Source organism: Triturus cristatus, chromosome 3_2 (genome assembly GCF_964204655.1).
Source record: "Triturus cristatus chromosome 3_2, aTriCri1.1, whole genome shotgun sequence".
Classification (NCBI taxonomy): Eukaryota; Metazoa; Chordata; class Amphibia; order Caudata; family Salamandridae; genus Triturus; species Triturus cristatus.
Window position 1 is genome coordinate 1183640388 of NC_140584.1, and position 23636 is coordinate 1183664023.

Here is a 23636-nt window from a genome sequence, read left to right on the forward strand (position 1 = left end):
CATTTTTAATGCCCCAAATCTCAGCTCCGTACAAAGCTATGGAGAGACACTTAGCTTTATAAACCTGGATAAGGGCCTTCATTGGTCTGGCACCTAGCTTTCTGGCGAAACCCAGAACACCCACGGTTGCTCTTGAAAACAGTCTTTTTTGCCGTAATTTGGGTTACCCAAGAATCTCGATCATCAAAAAGAACACCCAAATAAGGAAAAGAAGATACCCTGGATAATTGATGACCCCCACATAAAAAGGGTTTAGATTTAGCGGATTTAGGGCCGATAACCATGACATGTGATTTAACAAAGTTAACAGATAAGTCCAAAGCCTTCATAAAATCAGCAAATGAATTAAGCAGTAACTGAAGGCCCACTCCCGTTCTAGCAATTAGGGCGGCGTTGTCAGCATATAAAAGAGCAGGAATTAAACATTTCCCTGCACGAGGGATATCATTACATGAAGCGATTAGGGTATTGTCTAATTCATTTATATACAGTGTAAAAAGGAGAGGTGCCAAAATGCACCCCTGCCTAACCCCATTTGATATGGGTTTATCTTTTGTGCAATTACCCCTTTGATCGTAACAAACTGTTGCTATTAACTCTCTATGTAGATCCGCTAAGAAGTGGACGATGTCTTTGTCTACTCCAAGTGCTAGGAGCAGGGGCCACAGTTTTGATCTATTTACCCGGTCGAAGGCCGATGACAAATCCATGAAGGCAACCAACAAGGTTCCCTTCTTGGCCACCGTGTATTTACCAATTAATAGTTGTAGATTTAAACATTGGTCTGTGGTACCCATCCCTTTTCTAAATCCATACTGGACCTTAGAGAGTTTTCCTGATTCCTCTAACCAACCATTCACAGTTGGGCAAGGACCACCCTCCCCAATACTTTCACAGAAGAATCTATGAGGGAGATTGGACGGTAGCAGCTCGGGTCGCCTCTATCCCCCTTTTTAAAAATAGGAATGATGACAGATTTCGCCCACGTCGATGGAAGGCCCAGTTGACAAGCATTTGTGAAAACATTAAATAGGATTTTGGACCAGAGTTTTATATCTGATTTAAAAAGATCAGCCGGGACTCCATCAGGTCCCGGCGCGTTATTACTTGTCATTTGCAAGATTGCATTTGTGACCTCTAGTTCTGTGAAAGACAAGGTATAACTCTCAGGGTTAAATGAGGACCCCACCCTCGGACCATCTCCATCATACACCTGTTTAAAATGGGTATACCATTTGTCCTCTTGGATACCGCATTCAAGCTCATTATTACTTTTACCGTTAAAAAAAGGCTTGTTTACGATAAACCAAAATTTAGCACTGTTTTTGATAACATCAATGGACAGGAGTTCATTCCATGCCTCATCCCTAATTTCATTTTTGCGCTTATTCTGAGCCATTTTATAGGCCTTCCTACAAATGGCAATTTCTGCTCTATCTAGTGGGACCGCTTTCAGAGGTGTCATTAACTTCCGTTGGGCAGATGAGCAGCTGTGGTCAAACCATTTCTCCCCAATTATGGGTTTAACCTTACATACTTTTTTAAGATCACTATTTACCTGACAGCAAATTTTATCATAAGCTGTCAGAACTGCATCACTAAAGATCCCGTCTTGCAAACACAGATGTATTTCATCCCCAACCGTTACCCACAAGTTTTCAATAAAATCCTTTGGGACCAGCTGACACCATTTCAGGCGGCGTGTTTGGTCAGTTGGCCTTATGTCCAGTGTTCTGACAGTAGGATTGTCAGATTCTCTTTTCTTAAGATCATCAGTCAGAATTAACTGGACAGGATTATGATCACTATAAACAGACCATTTTACCTTGTATTGACTTACATTATCTGCTAAATTAGAGGTGACAAAAATGTAGTCAATGGTGGAACCTAAGCCACTTCCTTTGTAGGTCGGGATGTCATTAATGTAATTGACGGGATGAATCAGGGAATTCCCAACAAGGAGCTCATCTAGAAACATCCCCTGTGGTGTGTGATCGAAATGTATATTTCCTTGATTTGGTGGACCTAAACTGTCCCATATAAAACAATTGTTAAAACAACAATGAACATTAAAATCACCAAGCACAATAACCGAATAAGGATTTTTGCAAGATTCATTATACATTTGCAGAAAATCATATAGACTGAGTAAGTGTTCATTTGGCGTGCTCTTGATAAATGAATTATAAAAATTTACAATGAGCCAAATCCCATTAGAGTTGGATTGAATTTCTACTGCTAGACAATAAGGCGAGCCTGTCTCCACTTTGCTGTATTTACCCTCAATAGTCAATGAGATGAGAGTTAGAAGTCCGCCTTTAGCCCTCCCCCTACAAGAGGCCACCGCAGGTGACCAAAAAGCAGAAAACCCATCCAGCAAAAAGGTATTTTCAGTGTCCCAAGTTTCTTGTAAACCAATAATTTCGTGGCCTGATAAACAGTCCCTCCATGTAGGATCATGTGCTTTGCTGTTGAAGCCAGCTATATTCCAACTAAGGACACTTGTACCTGAGGGCATCCGAGGGGCAACGACAATGTCATCCACTCTTTCATCAATGACATTCCCCATTGTAATCATAGCATTTTGGGTACCCTCTATACTTGTACCTGGCACAATTCCACTAGAAACCATGTCCTCTTCCCCTGTAGAGAATAAACTTTCCCTAGTAAGTCTAGAAGTAGCCCCAACATGGTGCAGTCAGTCATTAGAATCTAAGTTACTCAAAGCCTGAAAACGATTGGAAGTAACAAGACCTTGAGGAAACTGACCTTCAGGATAACGTACTCTGCCCTCCAACGGAGCACTATGGGGTAAATTTGTCTGTTGTTTGTAGAAATAACCCAGTGAGCGAAGGGTAATACCCTCATCAAAGTGGGGGAGCAAAGTAGCTTTTGATAAGATGTTATTCACTATGAAGGGATTTCTAAAATTTATTACAACACAGTCCCCCTTTATGGTCTTACGAGAGCGCCCTACCCAGGAAACTCTTCTCGTTGTTATTATCAGGTGGGCTAAATGTACTGGAAAACCATAGTGCTTATTTAACCACGAGACTGATTTATTTTTAAGGGATTCGTGGGTTTCTGGTTTAATTTTCTGGGCAACATCCTTCAAGGGGGGTACGTTTGTTAATACTACAACAAATGGGGCGCAATCAGGGGGTAAATCTGGTTTTGCTCCTCCTGAATGTGTGCTTTCCGTTGCATTATTACTACTTGAACAACTTTCGGGAGGTAAAATGTTGTTCACATTTGTCGTGGGTTCAACAACCAGTGGATCTGCACAGTTTGGAGTAACCTTTGGGGACTTCGAGGTATCGGCAGATACAGATAGACCCTCAGCTACTCTGCACATATTCCCAGAGGGATTATTGTTACGTGCCAAAAGATTACGTAAGCCTTCGATCTCAGCAGATAGTTCGTCAATCTTGGTTACTAAGGGTTCAACAATTTTCAAGATTTTGGACTCTAAAAGACCTACCAAGGAATCAAATTGATGAGAATCTATCTTGGCCATGGGGTTATTAGGAATGGCTAAGTCCTTGGTAACCCGATTTGATGAAGCAGAACCCGTCTTTTTGTGAGTACTTCGTACGCAACCCTGTTTCAATTGAGTGCGTTTACGAGATCTTAGCACTCTCTGGGTAGACAGGTCCGGAGAGTCTTCTAAGGCCTCATTGACATCAATTACTAAATCCCTATTTACTTCAGGTGATTCTTGTTTAATAGGGAGTTGATCACCCAGGGTTACCAAATCATTATTCTCATTTGAACAGTTCATAGCATGAGATGGGGGAGAGGATATAGTGACTGGGTTATTTAAGAGAGGGCTAGTAGTCGTTGAGTTTGAACCCTGACCTAAGGATTTACGCCTATCGCTATTGATTTTGGTGACTACTTTAACTAAGTAGTTATCTAATGTTGACGTAGTCAAGGATTTACTGCTTGCTAAAGCTTTGGCCATAATAGGCAAACCCCTGGGAATTCGTAAAACTTAAATTAAACTATCGCACAATGTGGCAGCACCAACACATATGATGATACCTAATAGCCAAAAATGAACGGGTTAATACCAATACAACACAAACGATATACCATGGGATAGGCAGATCGCCCACACCGTGTGATTACTTATATAGTCTTATACGTTAGTGAGGTGGCCCGTCCCGGCCTCAATCGGTCCTCTGAGGGCCACAGAGGGCCCGCCCTTTGCCCGGGCTTAGCCCGGCGCCGCCCGCGCGCGTCCCGCGACGCGGAGGAAGTCGTTTGTTTTTAGCGCCTCCGGGCGGAAGTGCAGGCTGGAGGGGGCGGCGTCAGCTAGGTTTGCTGGGAGCCGTAGTCCTTTGCTCCCTCCGTGTGTCCGCTCGCCTACCGTGCCGCTGTGACCCCCGCTCCACCGAGGGAGTCGTTTGTTTTTAGCGCCTCCCGGCGGAAGTGCAGGCTGGAGGGGGCGGTGTCAGCTAGGTTTGCTGGGAGCCGTAGTCCTTTGCTCCCTCCGTGTGTCCGCTCACCTACCGTGCCGCTGTGACCCCAATACATTTCACTCTTTCAGTACTGCTGTTGAACCTCAAGTGAATCTCCCACAAAATGTGTAGAGACAAGTATCACACAAGACTCTAAACACGTTTCAACAAACCATTTATTTGAGACTCAAAAAAGGAGGACAAAATATAGCTGTAAAATATTACTTTGAGAACAAATATGATATTATGAAAACATTTGTGAGGCTAAATAAACCCAAATATTAGGAAAGCTGTTGCTGTGGTGTGTCCCACAACTGTGCTCAAAGCAGAGTTCCAGAGGTGACATTACTTTAAGAGTGTGAAAAAGTACAGAAAACTGCAGTCTCATCCACGTTTAAGTGACAAAACACAGAGCACTGAGGAGTAAAAGCAGTTTGATAAGCAGAGGAGTTTATATTGCAGTCCCATCATGTGATGAGAAGTGGGAGATCCTGTATGAATATAAAGTGACAGTAAAGACATATCTCGAGTACAGATACTTGGTAGTTAAGTGGGGGGTGGCTACAGCTCCAAAGTGGGGTCGGCTATAGTTCCAATGCAATCTGGAGGAGCACACGTGTACACTATCTTCCATCATTGCAAATATCCATTACATGTGCACCTTATGCCTCTACCCAAGTCAATTGTCGCACCAACAGGTTTCTCCAGAGTGGTGGAGGCATGAACAAAAGTGTTGTATGAATGCCGCTCTTTACCTGGCACTGCCTAGAACAATGTACCAAAGACCCGAATTGAGTTCTCCACAAACCAAGGCATTCTTAGCCACCAATTGCAAAACACTGCCAGTTTCATAAATCACCTTTCAGGTTATAAGCCCTAGAATGAAAACTAGCAACACAGCACAGAAATGTCACGAGACCCCCTCCCTGCCTTCCTCCATTTTGTACCCTTTGGAGTTTACTATCACACACACACACAAAGGTGCCATCTAAGTTGTGTACCCATTTGCAAAAGCAAAAATATTGCAACCAGTTTGAAACCCCAAAACTGTGCGCAGCACCAGACATTCTGAACTTTGCTTCCCATGTTTTCTGTAACTCGTACATCGCACCCTCGCATCATCACATTTCCAAAAACCAATTTCACCTTAAACCCTATTGGATTGCTGAACCGGCAGAGACACAACAGTCTGCATCAGCTCAAACTAGTCTGCAAACTGTCAAATCAGAAAAAGACCAAAGAGTGCCCTGCAATTCCTACCTCAGTTCACAATCAGAAGGGGCCAATCATGAATTTTGAAAAAGGCATGTCCTAGTCTCCTGAAACTATTCCCCTGTGAACCTCATGCACACATTCAGAATGTATTTCTTGCAACTCCCTCACCCCCATTCTACCATCCAAAACCAGAACTACTGAATTTTGGAATCCAATGTCGGGGAACCTGCACCTTGAATATAAGCCGGCTAATGGTGCATCAGACTGTACAAGTAAATATACCAATTAGGCCCGATTAAAAAAACAAACCCCTATTGACACTACAGTCAACTCTATGGGAGAGGATCCCGCAAGCGGAGTGGGCCACCACTCTGGAACAGAAACAAACCCTGTCACATTTAGGAGACACTTAACCCCTGGCTATTGTGCCTGGTGCAATCTAATGCAGCTTAGCACTTGCCTGGTGTATAACCATATAAATACTGTAAGAATAAGCAAAGATGATTTTCCACTAGGTGTTGGCTAATAGTGGTTTTCTTACAGGGACAACGCTTTCATATAATTACCTCTACTACTTTTGCGAAACCAAGTCCCACAGCACTATTAATACTCTACAAGTATGCTTCATTCAAGAAAAATTATCCTAGTGAGGTCATACGAGCCCATGGAGGATAGGATATCAACTTATTAGGACAGTACTTGAGTATTGCAGGTTAGGCATGCTCCAAGTAAGTGCCTCTCCTTCAGACTAGGGACCATTGGGAAAGTGGGTAGAGAACTACTGAGCTCCCATCCTTCGTCCTACCACGCCACTCCTTGAAAATTAAAGACCAGGAGCAGATTTGTTTTAAAATGCGCACCGTCAAGCCTTATATAGCCCATTACTTAGAATATGCTTCAGCTGAACCTACGTTACTATACAAACTTGTAGATTGCATAGCGTTCCAGCTGCAGATGTGCCAGCCTAGTGTACATTATGCATACTTGCGGTATTCCTTCTGCAGCAGCTTGTCCTCCTATGCTGACCCCTATACACAATAAAAGCATGCTTAGCCTTTACTTCTTGTGTACACTCAGCTCATTCCCACGCAAGTAGCTACAAATTTCACATAAAACAGTTTAGTCTCTGAAAAGAGACTACGCCTTGCAGTAAAGTAGTGCTTTGTTTCTTGTCACAAATTCAAAAGGTTGACAAACTAAGCAAACATGAAATTGCAAAAGTGCTATTTGTAGTCAGTGTCTTGAGGCAAACTGACAAGCAAAGGTCAAAACTTCAGAAACTCTTAGATTGGATAAGGTTTGATAATTCAATGTTTTAGCACGAAAATGTATTGCAGAATTTTTTTTTCAATCCCTTGTGTAAGACTGTGGTGCTGCTTCGGATGTGCCAAATCAACAGTTTGTGGCATTCTTGGCTTCCTGCTGCAACTAAACTACAACATTGTGGGGAGGGGAGGGGGGGGGAAGAGACACACTTTCCCCAGAAGACACGCGTTGGGGAGGGTTGAATATATGATTCAAGTAATTTATTGCTATTTTGAATTGAAAACTTTTTGCTAATGAGGCGATGGACAACTAGACATACAGACTGTTTTACAAGCTCTTCAATTTTCTTAAAGAACAGAAGTATTTTATGTTGACCCAATCTTGCACACATGGGATCCAATGAGCAGGCCCAGGGAAAAAAAGCATACTAGAAAGCTTGTTAAGTCAAAGACTATTGGATAGCACGTTGGTCTAATTTTTTTTTTTTTTAAATAGACGTGTTTACAAACATAACATCAACAACAGTTTTCTGCCTAGGGTTTGAGGCATATTGTTTTTTTCCACTTTGTCTTGAAAGCGACAGTTCCTCTTTTTGAAGGCACACAAGATTTGAAGGCAGATACAGCAAGCTGCTGATGAATGACTATTGAGGGCAGAGTCCCTCAAACGGGCAGGACACAATCACGGATTAGTTTTAGGGATCTGTGGAGGGAGGGAAGCACAGTATGTAGTTGGAGATACACTGGGTGTTGAGCGATTGCACACTGGGTCATGCTTCAGCTATATGACAAGAGGCTGCTGCAGAACCCAACTTCAGTGACTACTGGGGGAATACCCCCAGGGTATGATGAAACCCAATCTGATTCCAGTTCAAACTGGAAGCTGAAGACAAAAAGAGGCTAAAGCCAGCACCCTGATCACAGATAGCAGATTCAACTTGGACACTAGGAAACCCGCTTGATATTCTTTACTTAAAATGTAGTATTTCCATTGCAGAGAAAGAAAACAGTCTGCAGTCAGTCAGGGAAAGATCACACAAACAGGAGTTTGAGAGCAGGCAGTGTGTGGGCAAAGGTCCAGTTAGAACATTTCACCTTTCTAAAGCTTCATGCAGAAAGACTATCTGTCCAGGTGGATTTTTGGGAACTAAAATATCAGTTTCTGTCCTTTTTTTGTTCCATCGCCTCAAAAAGTTGATTTCTTACCTTGATGGAATGCAGTTAGTTGCTCCGCAATGAGTCTACATGGCACTATGATGGCCAACGGAGGGCCACTTTAGTTAGAGGATAAAGCCTTTCCACGCATGGTTTATAATAACCCGTAACACAGCTGCGCCAACTAACTTACAGTTGGTAAGCGCTCCTGATACTTGGAGATTTCATCCGCCAGTAACAAGATGGACATTACTTGACAGCATCCCCAAGCAGAACCATTTTTGATCTTCCTGCTCTCTTTTTCCTCTTAAAAACAAACTGACGGCAGCTCATGCAGCCTAGTACAATGTCAAACTGCAATAGGGCCTAAAGGAACAGAAGGATTTTGTCACTACTAGGACATCCACTACAAATACAATCCTTGTGCCCTATGAAATGCCAGGTAAATAGAAGATTGGAATTCAGGAACTTGGTGGAAGCCAAAATATGGGATCTGTGAAAAAAAGTGCTTTTTTTAGCAAATCTGAAAAAAAAGCCTCTGCAGAAAGACCAACAACTTTCCCAATATGGTGTATTGTGTGAATGCACTCCCCACTCACCTGTGGAGTGTGTTTATGTGTCTATGTGCATAAAGAGAGAATCGCCTGCGCAGTAGGAAGATGCAATAACTGCGAAGCCGCCTTTCTATTTACTACTCGGTATTACAATAAGATCTGTTAACAAAGCTCACTGAGCTTACCAAAACATTTTTTTAGCAGCAGGCTTTGCACTTCACTACTGAGCAGGCAGCAAGCACGAGCGGTCGCAAGCATGAGGCTGTTCGGCATTCTTATTTCTTAGTCACATGCACCATCCTCATCCTGCAACAATGAAAGTTTTCAGGCGGCTGAAGTCAGTCTCAGTCTTTAAGGAGGAGCACTGTTTCTGAACCAGGGGATTCATGAAGTCCGCTGCGGTGTGAAGGCTGTGTGGGGCCAACCCTAGGGAGGGGTTCCAGGTGTTAGCTCTGTTGGTGTAGGAGAAACATTTGCACAGGGACTTTGCAAGGGATGCATGAATTATCAGTCCGGATTGAATGCGAGTAGAATGATGGAAGGATTCAGAATTGTTGAATTTGAGGTGGGGCCCAGATAAACGAGAGACTTTTTGACATCTTTGACATTTAGGGCAGCGTGTGGTGATTTGCAGTGGTTTCTCGTCAGAATCGGGTGTTTCGTTGTAGGTCAATGCTGTTAGAACAGAGCCCCACAGGTAAAGCGCGGTAGCTGTGACACCAGAACGCTTCTCCAGGGTGTCGTTCTCCAAAATATATGCCTGAGTGACCGATTTAACAGGAGGACCAGTATCGTGGTTGAAAGACACTGTGATATCTGGTGGGCGGCTTGAGGATGGAGCCAGGAGGGTCTGAAGAGGTGTCTGTGGGTTAGGAGGCGGAAGACTTGCCTGGGGGCTAAGGATCTGTTGTGGTGCCTCGGGGCTCAGCAGCGACGCTTCGTCCAGAATGGGTTCCCCAGAAGGAGCCATGGCTATGGTGACATTTTCAACATGCACCACTTGGTGCACCACAGCAACAGATGCAAAGAGAGTGGCAACACCGGCCAGATATACAACTCCCAAAATACATGCCAACTGTGAAAAAAACAAGACAAATTATTGCAAGCATGCCCACTCACATAAGAAAATAAGCAAGCAGAGAAAAGCTCAGATATTTAGCAGAGAAATGGACCAGGCCATAAACAAATAACAAAAGTACAATGGGAGTAAAAGGGTAAATTAGTCACAGGACACCAGATAAGCATTGTAATAGAGCTAACCAACCCAAATAACCTTGCTGTGCAAGGAAATTGGAAATTTACTTCACCAATGGTGCTTGCTAAGTATGCTATGTAAAAGCAAACTACTTGAAAGAGAAACTAGATCACCCAAATAACGTCTGCTAAGTCCGGTCTGAAGGAAGCTCAGTAAAAAAGGGCCACAGAAGACATTAATTGTTAAAGTATGTTCATGTTCAATACCAGGATCCTACCTTGGCAACATGATGACAGAACTGGCTGAGGGCCTGCTGCCACACACACTGCTCCAGAAGTACACAGAGATCAGTGTAGGTGAACCAACCACGACACCTGCCCTGCTGCTCTGCAACCCTACAAAGGGGAAATGGCTGGTATTATCAACAAGTAAAATATCACAAGTTAAGAAAATATACCATACCAATTAAAACAAGACGTTGGATGAACATCAAAAGCAGTAAGCACATCTATAAAAAAATCCCATTTCAATTTGAGACCAATCAAAAAAAATACTATAGACAATTCCTAAAACAGAAACTAAAAACCAAAGTTAGTGTATACAGACAACTTAAGGAGCATATTCAGTTAAAATAAAGTCTTATGTATGGGGCTAATTTTACTAAAAGGAGTCAATCATTCACAATGTGACCCCAACACGCTTCATCAATGGCGGTATAAACTTATCCCACCTTCATGTCATGTATAGGCAGTGATCCATGACACCGCGGGCACTACCCACAAGCTCTACAGCCATGATTTTCCTTCTTAAATAATTCAGCCCAGTCAGGGAGAAGAAGAACCGAGGCAATTCTACAGATCTGATCAATATGATCACTCGTCAGACCTAAACACAGCCAGCAGTTTTAGCACTCTGCATACTTACCGGCCCTCCAGCCAACTGAGAACTTGGAAAAACTCCTTGGGGTCTGTGAATAGGCTCCAGTCCTATAGGAGAGAGACAAGATGTTACTGTCGAAGCATACAGAACACAGCTCCTTACAGAGTGGGAATTGAAACAGTGCCCTGTTCTCTTTCAGGTGAAATCGCAAGGCATCGAGGCCTCTCCAAGGGAAGGAGCTTGAAGGAGAACACTATCTACAGGTTAGGGATAAAAGGCAGGTACCCAGCCTTCACTGGGATGGTGCTTGGGTGCAGGATGAGAAGGGTCTTTCCTAATTCTGCTCTAGTACAATGAAACTCATCCAGGGGCAGCAGTAAGATGCAATGAGAGACAGCACAAATGTGTGCGGATTCGGATGGTACAGGATTATTGTGCTTCAGATCAAATGCAGGCTACAGCATACTTCTGAGGTACTACCCTTAACTATGGAGATAGAAATAACATGAGGGATCTAACCAGACATACAAAGCCTAGACACCAACGAGCTTTGTTCTAATGGGGGAATGCATTGGCAAATGGTAAATATTTAATGAGCACCAGAGGGTAGGCAGAATGACAATCAGGGAGGAAACAACTTAGAGAGAAAAGGGCAGGCAGCTAAGTTCGGGAGACTGGGCAGGAAGGCTACATGGGCAAGAGTGACTGACCAGTGGAACTGAGAGGCAGGGGCCTGAGAAAGAGTCAGACTAAGAGGTAGAAATGCCAGTCAGTTGGAGCAGCAGCGAAGGGAGGTCTAGAAGGGTTAGACAGAGACCATCATCAAGACCTGTGTACATTAGTGAGTGGAAGGAAGGACAGGTGAGAGCCCAAAGAGGACAGTAAATATCATGGGAGGCTGGGACATAATTGAGTTACACTACGAGAGGAACTGGAGGGTTAGGAGAGGAGATGGGGGTGGAAGTTAGGATTATGGGCACACTAAGTTGATATATCAAAATCAAGGTCTCAAGTTTCACCTTTTACATCACACAAAATTACAGACTCCTGACAAAAGTAGGACACAAGTTCTGGATGGCTCAGTGGCTGATTTTATAGTGGTTGCCTCAGATTCATAAAAAGCTGTTTAAAAGGCCCAGGGTGAGAGGTGCGCTAAAAAAAATGCAAGAAGCGTAAGGGCTTCTGCACAATGCATGCTGTTCTCACGTTGAAAATCAAAGCACACCTACGTGCTGCTGCGCTCTCAACCCTCCTATATTGCATTCATCACTACCCATTACGAGGTCATGTCTATTTTAAATGCACAAAGGTGAAATCCATAGCGCCCCTTTCCTATCTAGTGATACCCTCCACCCCTTTTTTTTAAATCTTCACTATTAACTACATCGCCACCATCCCTATAGGATGCTTTCTCTGGGACAACATTCCTGCTGCTAGTCTCCCTCACCAGACGTTGTGCCTTTACAGGTTGGGAAGGCAGACCTGGACAGCACTTCATTTTTCCTTTGGGCAATCAACAATATTGGCATGCAGGATTAGGAATTTGATTTTTCTCCCTGCAAGATGCTGCAATCTATATTTTACATGAGCAGTCACAAACCAAGTTAAAGCATGTGTAGGTTCTTACAATTGCGCTCAGGAAACCTATCTCCAGAGTGTTGACAGTCTGCACATCCACACTGCCGGCTGTTCCCCACTCATCATTGAATACCTCCTCCTCTTCGCCTTCATCGTACAGGTACTTGCTGGCAACCATCTGCAATCAACAGAAGGGAGAGATAACACTTTATGGTCCTGCAGAGCTTCTAATAGAACAGATCCATGGAAACAGTGGCCACACATTTAGGCCATGAGGAGTGACATCAGGACTCCCCTCGAGAAAGGGGATTCGCAAGCAAGGCTCTGAGACAGACTCTTGAATCCATAATGTGACAGAAACTAAAGTGGTCATAAACCAGATATGAAGTACAAGAAACTACAAACTCATTTTATAATAGATTTTCTTCATTTTACACAGTTTTTATTTAATCTGACAGAATCAGAACAATCTATTAGTATAAAAGCATACAGCGATCTAGGAGCTTCAGTTTATGAGAGCGCATAATTAACTCTAAATGTTCAACGGCCAGAATTTGAAGTCAAATCCTCCAGAAAGTAGGTCCTCGACTCTGGATCAGACAATTGCCGTAGACAGGCAAATCCAAGCGAAATGTGAAGCATCAACTATGTGACTGGCACAACCACTACCACTTTCAGAGAAGTCAGCAGTAATAATGTGTATACTTGCTGGCATTTAAAAATGTGTAATGTATGAAGCACAGAGCAGACAACAACCAGGTGAACTAGAAGGCCAAAGCCAACAGCTTGCGTGTTTTTGGCGTATCGAGGTCTACAGCCATCTCACCGTAGCAGGACAAAAAGCTGCATCCATTTCTCTGTGCTTATAGAAAACAACAAGCTTTGTATGCGCCTGTTCCACATCAACTGGCTCCAGCTTCAACAGTTAAAACCTCTCTGGATCAGACCTACGCAGGGCATGTTGCACCACAGACCTTGCAATATAAGGCAGCAAATTAAGCGTTCAAAAATGTAAATGGGCACCCTGGCAATAGTCCAGGAAATGCCTCGTCTTGCAAGGTCTGGCTAGGATGTCCCAGTCCTACTTCGACGTCTTCCCTATACAAGTAATAATTGCAAATTCTTAATAAAGTGAAGGAATGGAGGATCTTAGTTTGAATCTCATGAAAACAGTATAAAAACTGTAGCCGTTATCATTGCCTGCAGACCTTGTACAGCGATCCACAGCCTTTTCGCTGGGTTGCCGCTACATAAATACCATATACATACTTGGCCAACATGCTTTTTGAAGGCTTCCAGTGGTGTAGAAATGTACATGAATACTCTGTGTACACTCTTTAGTAGAAGACTAACTCTCAGTCAACAGGAACAATTAATTGTATCCTAATAAACTCTTGAGTGCCAAGTCGGCCAAGGGACACGACATATGTTAAAACATGCAGAAGGCGAGTCTCGACTCACTGTTTATATACACCGTCAAGTTCTTGGAGGAATCCATCAATTAGAAGAGGTTCCTCCACTACACTAAAGGACTTAACATCTGCTATCTGAACTCTAAATGTTCCCGCCGGTGTGTGTTTATAACCAGATGGTGCTGTTCAATGCAGGTCGATGTATAGATGGTCAGACTAGGACCATGGAAAACGAATCATGCAGGCTCAGGACTATGTACAATTCTCAGTGCGTTTTAAAGTCCTTCAAAGGCGTTCAGTCTTGGAAGCTAAATCAGATTAGTAAAAAGCTTTGAAAAAAAGGCATCAACAGTCCTCAAATTAGTAAAATGTCCCTTTGTTAAACTGAAGTCTCACATTAGGACTGCAACAACTGATATATAAAATCCTGCATCACAAAGACTCCTAAAGATTTTGAGCCCTGGTTGGCCTAGCACCACCCAGACCCACAGAAAGCCAATGGCTGTGGTCCCACAGGTTAGGCACAGCTCTCCACACAGGGGAGCACATGGTGTCCATCAATTAACTGTGCATTTCTTATTTTACTCAAGAACTCCCGCAATGTCTTGCAGGCCCCACGTACTAAACTCCCCTCCCCAGGCACCGTGCATGTTGCAAAAGGGACCCCATCAATTTTCCATGAGATGTCCAGTGTGACTGTTCAACTCCAACTTATGTTTCAGTCAACAAAGCATCCAGAATGGGTAAAAACTGAGCCCCAAAAACAGAACACTTCTATTCGAGGAGATTAATGAAAGCAAACAGGTGATGAGGCTGGCTCTCTTAACAGTGCTAATAACACTTACCATTGAGATCAGAAAGAGGTCGGAGGAGGAGATCTGCTGCAGATACTCAGGGTTTCGGTGCCGGAGTCTTTCAATGTAAACCAATGCCAGCATCATGGAGCACGGGGAGATGCAGGCCTCGCTGTCGGACAAAACCACACAATCAGGAATAGGGCGCATTAAACACCTCACTGAGATCAGAGTAAACACACAGGTGACAGGGAATGGCGCAGGCGAGAAATGCAAGACACCCTAACAAGTTATAGTAACCGTGGGTGGAGGACCGAGCACACTTCAACAAGGATTAAAAAGATCAGAAACTATTAGAAAGTGCTGGCTGGCATGGAGGAAACAAAAATGTATTTTTTAGAAGGCCTGCATTTTGCCTTACATCGACAGAGTGGCCAACGCATACCATAAAGCGAACACACTGGATACAACCAACAGAGGAGAACATATACCTTCAAAAGATGGAGCACAAGAGATTCATAACCACAGCTTCACTGGTCAAAACACACATGTACAGCTGTTTAAGGGCTGGGACCCCACTAGTTAGGTCTAGGAGACTGCGGAGGACAGTCACCACCAAACGAGGGCACCTATATCGCCTGCATGACAGCAGGGATGTAGCAACAAAAAACCTGGTATGTCTAGGAAAGATTGTGCTGCTTTGCTTTCCGTTTCCCCACCCAGTGGACTCCAACATTTATAAATCACCTAGAGGTGTGCCATGGTTTTGGTGTGATGTTTTAAGACAGAGCCTAGCTCCAAAAGCTTGGACGTGCACTAGCAAGGTACCCGTGTCAAGGGAGAATGCTGCCCTCTTACAGTCCACTACAAAGCAACTGGCTCCATCTGTTAACAGGTCAACCACCACACTCTTAAAAAAAAGGCCGCTTACCAGCCCAACCCTATAAAATTCGACCAGTCCCCTATAAATTGAGTACCTAACTTGTTAGGTCTTACCTACAGATATAGCAGTCTGTGTCAAAAGACCTATTCTGTACAATACCAATAATTATGCTGGGGCATGGTTTAGCCCTTTGCTCATCCCTGGTCAGCTTTCTTGCTAATCTCAATTTCTTACTTCTTACTCAATGGTTTTCTTTGCACTGCTTGTGTAAATCCCTCCCCTAGAGCATGTTTTACAGCATTTTTGACTGGAAGCTATTTTTGAATGCTTTCCTTTCAGAAACCCCATTTCAAAAATCAGAAAACCAAGTTCAAAATAGCCACCCATTCATCATGATGCGTGAACAGCCATCTCCGAATCTTTTTTTTTTTTTTTAAAACGACAACATTCCAAGATGCACACTGATGCGTCTGCAAGCAAAGCTTCACTAACCATTTTTATTATTCATTTCTGTGTTCATTTGTTGTTTTAATCAAGCAGTGGAAAAGCCAATAGTTTAGCCCTCACATTTTAAAGCTAAGACCTACTGGCTTTGCCAAGGCTTGATTAATAAGTAGTATATAGAGTGCATGTTGGCTAACGAATGGTGGGCAAGCCAAGCAACCCCTGGCTCAGGCTGAGTGCCTGGCTCTAGGCCTTCACCAACTGGGTTTGGCTCTTCAAAACAAAGCCAAGCTGGCTTTCCACACGCTCTTTGGCGCTTTTCAATACAAAAACTGCAAAGTGCAGGAAAGATGTATGTATACATAAAATTGGAAAGGGGGCTTTTCTGGTTGAATTGTTTTAGAAAGTTCAAACATAGTATATGTGAGCGAAAGTCTGTCTGCAGCCGATCTCTGCACTTTGATTTTTGCTAATATGGATAACTACTTTCACCGAGATCTGTAGTCTTTCCAGATATCATTTTTCCGTAACTTTACAAAGAAACTGCTATCAGCACAACAGTGTCCTGTCTTCCCTTAACTTGGTACTTTTTTCCTACAATGATGTTTTTCTGTTCGCTCGATTTAATATGTGATGTGTGGAAATGTGGATTTTCCTGATCAGTTATGTCCCCTATCTTGGACCCCAACGGTTCTATATGCATGTTACAAGTACATGTATGTTCCCTCCAGTTCCAGTTTCTAAGACGCAAACATATGTGTGTCTACCGTCGACATGTTCTCTGTCAGATCCGCCATCACAGGGTTGGATATTCGATTCCTAAGTATGAAAGGCCACCGACTTTATATGGCTAAGTTACTTCATTTTTACAGTTCAGGCAAGTAGGCCCGATTCTGTCCTCAAAGCCTTTCCCTGCTCTCTGTCTCTGACAGCTTCAGCTTGAGCTCGCATCTGTATCCATGAACTTTGTCCTACTCCCTGTGCAGCTAACGGTGCCTGCCTCGGCCAGTTTTCGCCTGTCTGCCAAGAAGTTGTATTTCACCTTCGAATTATCTATTTTGCTCTCCAGCCGATGCATTCCTGTCCAGTGATTTAGGTAAACATTTCCTTTAGCTCACAAGCAAAGGACTCAGCCTTTCCGTCCTCCTGCAAGTGATTCATAGCCCTGTTGCCATGGAAAGTTTTCTATCCCTCGCATCTCATATAGACACTTAGACGCTTGTACACGTACACAGTCAGTATAGAATAGATTCTGTCCGAGAGTCTCTTCCTTGTGGATAACATAGTTCTCTAAACATAGGATGTTAGATATGATTTGGGATTAGGTTGACTTGACCCCTCAGACTTTTCGTCTCCATATGTAGAGTTAATGTCAAGTCCCCTTCACCCCCTAGTTGCACGTCAATTACACGTCATACTGCTGCGCGCGCATCTATGCCAAGTATTATCTTATAGATCCACCTATGTCTGATAATGCAAACCAATCATGTTTCTTTTATTTCTTATTACGCCTAGTTTCGATTATGTCACTGTTTTGTCACTTTTCTTATCAAATGTTACGCCTTCTACATTCGTTTCATTGTAATGTACTTATTATAAAAATACATGTCTGTTAATAAATTATTGTACTTCACTTCCTGAACCCTCGTGGTGACGGAACCTGAAGGCCGCGACTCGAGTCGGCCATTTTGAATGGAATAAAGCCCATTTAGAAAACCTCTTATACCACGGATTCTGCCTCTTGTTATTTTGAGCTATTTACTTTATTTTAAGATTCCGTATGAAATTCAGTCCGGTATTTTTATTTACCACATAATGGCGCCCGAACAGGGACACTTTCTCATCTCACGCGCCGGCGGTGCGTTGCAGGCCCGGTCTCCTGCCACAGCTGGACGGACCATAAACGCGTACCAGCAGGATTTCCTGTAAGCTCCCTCCGGTCAAGCGGGGGCGACTGAGGCTGCGATCAACCCAGACGAGGCGGTGAGAAGTGCGAAGTATCCCGACCAGAGCCTAGCTGAGAGAGCAAGATCCGAGGTATACAGAGGCCCACCAGGTTTTCCGAAATCCCGACGTCCAGAGGGTCCGATGTCCGCAGTTATCGAGTCCTGTCCATTCTCTGAGGCCTTCCGTTTCAAGGAGCTACTCGGTGAGTACCATCGCCGGGGAGGCGTGTTGACGCGCACATAGGTTGTGCCGGTCAAGACGGATTTGGGTACACAAATCCGGTCTGCACTGTTTAGCAGTGTATATGTACTGTTTAGCAGTATATCAAGTATCCCGAAGTATTCAGTTATTGTCAAGAATTCAGCGTGGTGATTAGTTAGGCAGACTGTCATCATTGTCGATCATTGTTATAATGTTTAATGTTTAATGTTTAAAGTATTCAGAAATGTCTTGCATATTGTGGTATGAATGACTGTTCATTGTTCACTGTTCATTTATGGTGTTTTTCGTATTAAGAAAATTCAAGAGTAAGTATCAGATCAGTTGTCAATATGCCGCTCTTCTCGAAGTTAAGACAGATTACTACCAGAAAAGGGGTGCTTGAAGAAGCAGTTCCTATTCCTCCTAGGGACACCCCAGGGCATTTTATGTACCATAAACATGGCTTAGATGCCATATTGTTTCTTGATCTATGGGTAGATTATACCAAAGGATTACCGGAAAGTCAAAGGTGGCCCATAGCGGGAACCTGGGATGCAGAGTGCATCATGAAAGTGGAGGAAGAGTTATGGAAAAGAAAGGTCAGACAGTCACAGAAAGACGCTGTTGAGTTATGGCGTAAAGAATCTCATAGACGAACAGAAAAAGCACGTAGACAAGAAGAGAGGAGTAAAGAAAGTTCAAATAAAGTTCAAGAAAATCTATTAATTGAGGAAGGTATCCGAGTGAAATCAGAACAAGTGAATAGACAAAGAAATGCTCTTATGAATGGTATGTATCCCCTTCTAGCCGAAGGACTACCTAAGGCTGTTACAGAGATGCTAAAAGACTTGCCACCCCCATTATTTCCAATTAAGGTACATCCAAAGGGGCATCCCAGAACCGCAGAAGATGTTTTTCTTTCCTCATATCTAGACGATGCAGCTCCCGAGTATGCTAACGCCACACCACATAGACCGTCTGGCGGAGGGGTTCAACGTCAGGATCAGGTATCTGTCCCCGTGCAACAGCAAGTCCCGATACAAGCTTCGGCAAGCACATCTGTTCCCGCATCTGTCTCCGCAGTCGATCCTATAGGGGTATCGACACCCATAGTTGCTGTGTCACGTTCAACGAATCCATTCACACCCGACGCCCCAGATGGGGCCACGGGAGGTGCTAGCAGTACCTTTACACCACCCAGAATAAATAAACTTGTTTTTCAAGAGTCAGCGCATTCACGTACACCTAAATTCGTAAGTGAACGTACGCTTAAGGAACTCCTTGTAAATTGTAGATATGACCCAGTGGTTGGTAAAGAGGACGAAATGGTCCTGGCATCATTACGTATCAGACGAGCCGCAGAGTATTTAGCAAGGTTACCAGGAATGACTACGCATCTGGATAACATATATCATTTTGTTCAAACAGGACGAGATCCAGGATGTATTAACAGAGCTATGGAATTCCAGAAAGTAGAAATACAGGGGGAACTGTTACGTTTCCTCATAAACTGTGTGATCAGAAATCAAGATCGTCCGGGGGTAGACCCGAATGCAATGCTTATTCTTACAAAATGGAGTCAGAATATATCGGAAGGGAGACACGATAAGCAAAATTGTATAATAGCCATGTGCCGAAAAATCCGTAAAGAAATAGAGCGTATTCATGAAGAAAGATTGGGAACAGACGAGTTTGAGCAAGATGAAGTGTCCGAATCAGGGAACTCTGCAAGACAGTCAGAGACCATAGCCTATGTAGGCAGAGGAAGATCTTGTGAAAATACTAGATGTTTTTCTGATCCAATACACTCTGTATGTCCAAATAATAGCAGAACGTATCCGACGCCTGTAATGAATCTGAAGTCTCCTGAACATTTGTTTCAAGCCGCAGATAAAATACTACGAGAACGAAGGGGTTATCACCTCCTCGATTCCATAGATGAGCAAGAATTAGCCAGATCAGCCGTTCACTGGATTGTTAGTCCTGAAAAATACGGTGATGAGACCGTAGCACACACGTTTCTCAACCTCAGTACAGATGAACAACGTTTAGCTGGAATCTATATGATTCAGCAACTCCTCATATTATATAAGAGCCAACATACTGACCCTGGTCCTTTACCTGATATATTAACGGAACTACTTACGTACAGATGGAGAGGTTCTAGTAACAAGCTAATTAAAGAGATATTAGTGTCACGTAAGCAGTACGTCCTTTTTGTAAATCCAGATTCTCTCTCCTTGCCCCCCAGAGAAAGAGCACCGTACTACATGGATAGACAAAATCCTTTACGGGAAGTGCACCCAATAAAAGGCGAAGACAATGAGTTTCACCGTGTATTTGTTTACACACCCATATCAAAAATGGAATTATTAGAAATGAAGAAAGTAGTACCTAGTCATGACAAAGACCCAGCGGGTTTCCACCGAGAAATTAAAGACATGTTACTGATGGGAGAGTACACCTTTCCTGATATTATGACGATATTAAAGGTGCTTTTGCCTGCTGGCATATATGAAAAACTGAAAGAAAAAGAGTGGGAAGTGGGAGACCAAAAGATAGACTGGACAGCATTAGCAGAGGAAGAAAGGGGCCGAGCTGCAGGTTCAGGGCTCGGGGATAAAGTTAAACTATTACCAGGTTTACTAGTACAGGTACTGCCACGTTTATTAACTACAAAAAAGGAAGATTGGGGTGCAATCACAGCCTGTAAACAAAAGCAAGATGAAGACACAAGCGATTATTATGCTCGATTTGAAAAATGTTTTGGTATAAATAGTGGTATAAAAGCAAGTAGTGATTCATATCCACATTTATTTGTGACAAAATTAGTGGAAAATGCATTACCTCCAGTAAAGAATAGAATATTGAAATTCGAGAGTACCTGGCAAAGTAACACTCCGTCGCAAATGCTACAAATGTTACAGTATCATCACAATAGAATTAGGGATGAACAAGAACACGAGCATAGACGCATGAAGGATACAAAAATGAAAATGCTAGTTTCTCAGACAGTACCAGCAGATGGTCACAAAAAGGGTGTGACACATTCTGGTGATTCTGCAGTTCCTGTAAAAGGAACCTGCAATTACTGTAAACAACTAGGCCATTATGTACATGATTGTCAAGTCCTGAAACGTAATATAGCTACAGGTATTGCAAAAGAGAGACCACGATTAGTTAGACAAGATCAGAATGAACAAGGAGCTATGCAGCATGGACAGTCCATGCCAGTTCAGCAACAGTCTATGCCAGCCTCACAGCAACCCATACAGTTTGTGCCAGCTGCACCACCGTTGCCTGCTACTGCCACACAAACCACAACACGACAAATGTATCAGACTGCACAGTATGAATACCCTGAGTATCAGCGTTACGCATGAACCAGCCTAGAGAGGGAAGTTGACTTACCGCTTATCGAGATTCCGGTAGATCAAGAAGGACCTTATGTACATAGTGAATTATTAGGTCAAGATAGAAAATTCTTACTCGATACAGGGGCAAGTCGAACAACCATAAAACGTAGTGAAGTTCCAGGGGCACCCCTCTCAGGCTCTCAAAATGTTTCCCTTGGTTTTTCAGGAAAACCTATTGTTAATGAAGTATCACAGCCTCTACCACTTACGATAGGACCTTTGACACGAACTACAGATTTATTGCTTACTAAATCATGCCCAGAAAATCTGTTAGGAATTAAAACTCTGAAAGCACTAGGAGCCATAATATGTTGTTCTCCGGAAGGAGTAAGGTTGTTTTTGCGTGATTTTAAAGGTCACTATGTGTCTAGAGACATGGATCCCCGACTACAGACTTTACCAGTACATCTATGGGCACAAGGCCCTACGGATGTTGGCTGCATGAACATTACACCCTATCGAGTTACATTGAAAGCAGGAGTGGTACTACCACGAATGCGACAATACAAGTTACCGCATGATGCTGTAGTGGCTTTGCTGAAAATCATTGATGAGCTAATTGCCCAGGGAGTAGTTGTAGAAACAGACTCCAATGTATGTAATTCACCGATAATTCCGATTCTTAAACGAACTGATCCTACTGCCCCACCAGTGTACCGATTGGTTATTGATTTGCGTGAACTAAACAAGTGTATTGTACCACAATTCCCTGTGGTCCCTGATATATCATCATTGTTGACAGCAATTGATTCCGAAGCAACATTTTTTACTGTAATTGATCTCAAGAATGCCTTTTTCAGCGTCCCAATAGATCCGGAAAGCCAATACTTGTTCGGATTCAGTTTAAATGGGCGCAGCTTTAAATTCTCACGCGCTCCTCAAGGATTTACAGAAAGCCCCAGCATCTACAGCCAAGCACTGAAACGAGAACTTGACAGTATCCACATGCCAGTCAATACTGCACTGCTTCAATATGTCGATGATCTGCTGATCACCGCGAGAAGCGAGTCAGAATGTGAAAAAGCTTCTCTGACAGTTTTACATTTCCTAGCCGACAAGGGGCACAAGGTGTCCCCTTCTAAGCTGCAATTCTGTGTTCAGCGAGTTATTTATCTTGGTCACTCGCTGTCCAAGGAGGGAAGGCAGCTTACACCAGATCGCATCCAGTTAATTGCTAACATGTCAATACCCCGGACACAAAAGGAGGTGCGAGCTTTCATAGGCCTCACTTCATATTGTAGGCAGTGGATCCCTCAGTACGCATTTCTAGCAAAACCACTCATTCAGTTAACCACACAGGAGGCAGCCACATCGACTGTTCTCCCTTGGACTCAGGAACATACACAAGCTTTTGAAAGCCTAAAGGAAGCTTTATGTCAAGCACCTGTTTTAGCAACACCATGTTATAGCAAACCTTTTACACTCTTTGTTACAGAACGCGAAGGTACTGCCTTGTCAGTACTCACTCAGGAACAAGCAGGATCACGCAAGCCATGTGCTTATTTTTCCAGTACATTAGATCCCGTAGCTCAGGCTTTGCCTGCATGCCTGAAATCAGTGGCAGCGACAGCTTTAGCAATCAGACAAAGCGATGCCATAGTATTAGGACACCCATTGACAGTTCAAGTACCACATGCAGTAGAGGTTCTTGTGAACCGAACACAAACACAACACTTGACCATAGCAAGACTTACCGGTTATGAACTGACATTGTTTCAACCACACATAGAGATCCGACGGTGTAATACATTGAATCCTGCTACACTATTACCTGTAATTGGAACAGACCCACTAGCTCATGATTGTGTTGAAATCATTGAAATAAAGACGAAACCTAGACAAGACTTGACAGACGTTCCATTGTTAGATCCAGACCTGACGTTGTATGTAGACGGATCATGCATGAGAGCAAGTACAGGAGATTTAGTGGCCGCGTATGCAGTCACAACAGACACTGAAGTTATTGAGACACATTGTATAGATACTCTGTCAGCCCAAGCAGCAGAACTTATTGCTCTAACGCAAGCCTGTATTCAAGCCACAAATAAGAAAGTTAATGTATACACTGACTCACGTTATGCATTCGGAGTTGTACACGACTTCGGCGTGCTGTGGCGAGAGAGAGGTTATTTAACGTCCCATGGTGCCCACATTCAGCACGGGCCCCTCATTCATGCTTTGTTAGATGCAATACATCTACCCACTGCTATATCGATTATGAAATGTAAAGCACAC

The 23636-nt window shown here is 43.3% G+C and overlaps 1 protein-coding gene across 1 annotated transcript in view; it reads right to left on the reverse strand.

Annotated features, from left to right (window-relative positions):
* Positions 1-4621: 4621 nt before the first annotated feature.
* The window catches only part of CNPPD1 (cyclin Pas1/PHO80 domain containing 1), a 59322-nt gene continuing 40307 nt past the window's right edge, over positions 4622-23636 (reverse strand). Inside the window, exons 4-8 of the mRNA XM_085650096.1 lie at positions 14562-14682; positions 12354-12482; positions 10772-10833; positions 10125-10242; positions 4622-9727 (exon numbers count right to left, since the gene is read on the reverse strand). Coding sequence (XP_085506222.1) covers positions 8954-9727; positions 10125-10242; positions 10772-10833; positions 12354-12482; positions 14562-14682 — 1204 coding nt within the window. The 3' untranslated portion in view covers positions 4622-8953. The remainder of the gene's footprint in view (positions 9728-10124; positions 10243-10771; positions 10834-12353; positions 12483-14561; positions 14683-23636) is intronic.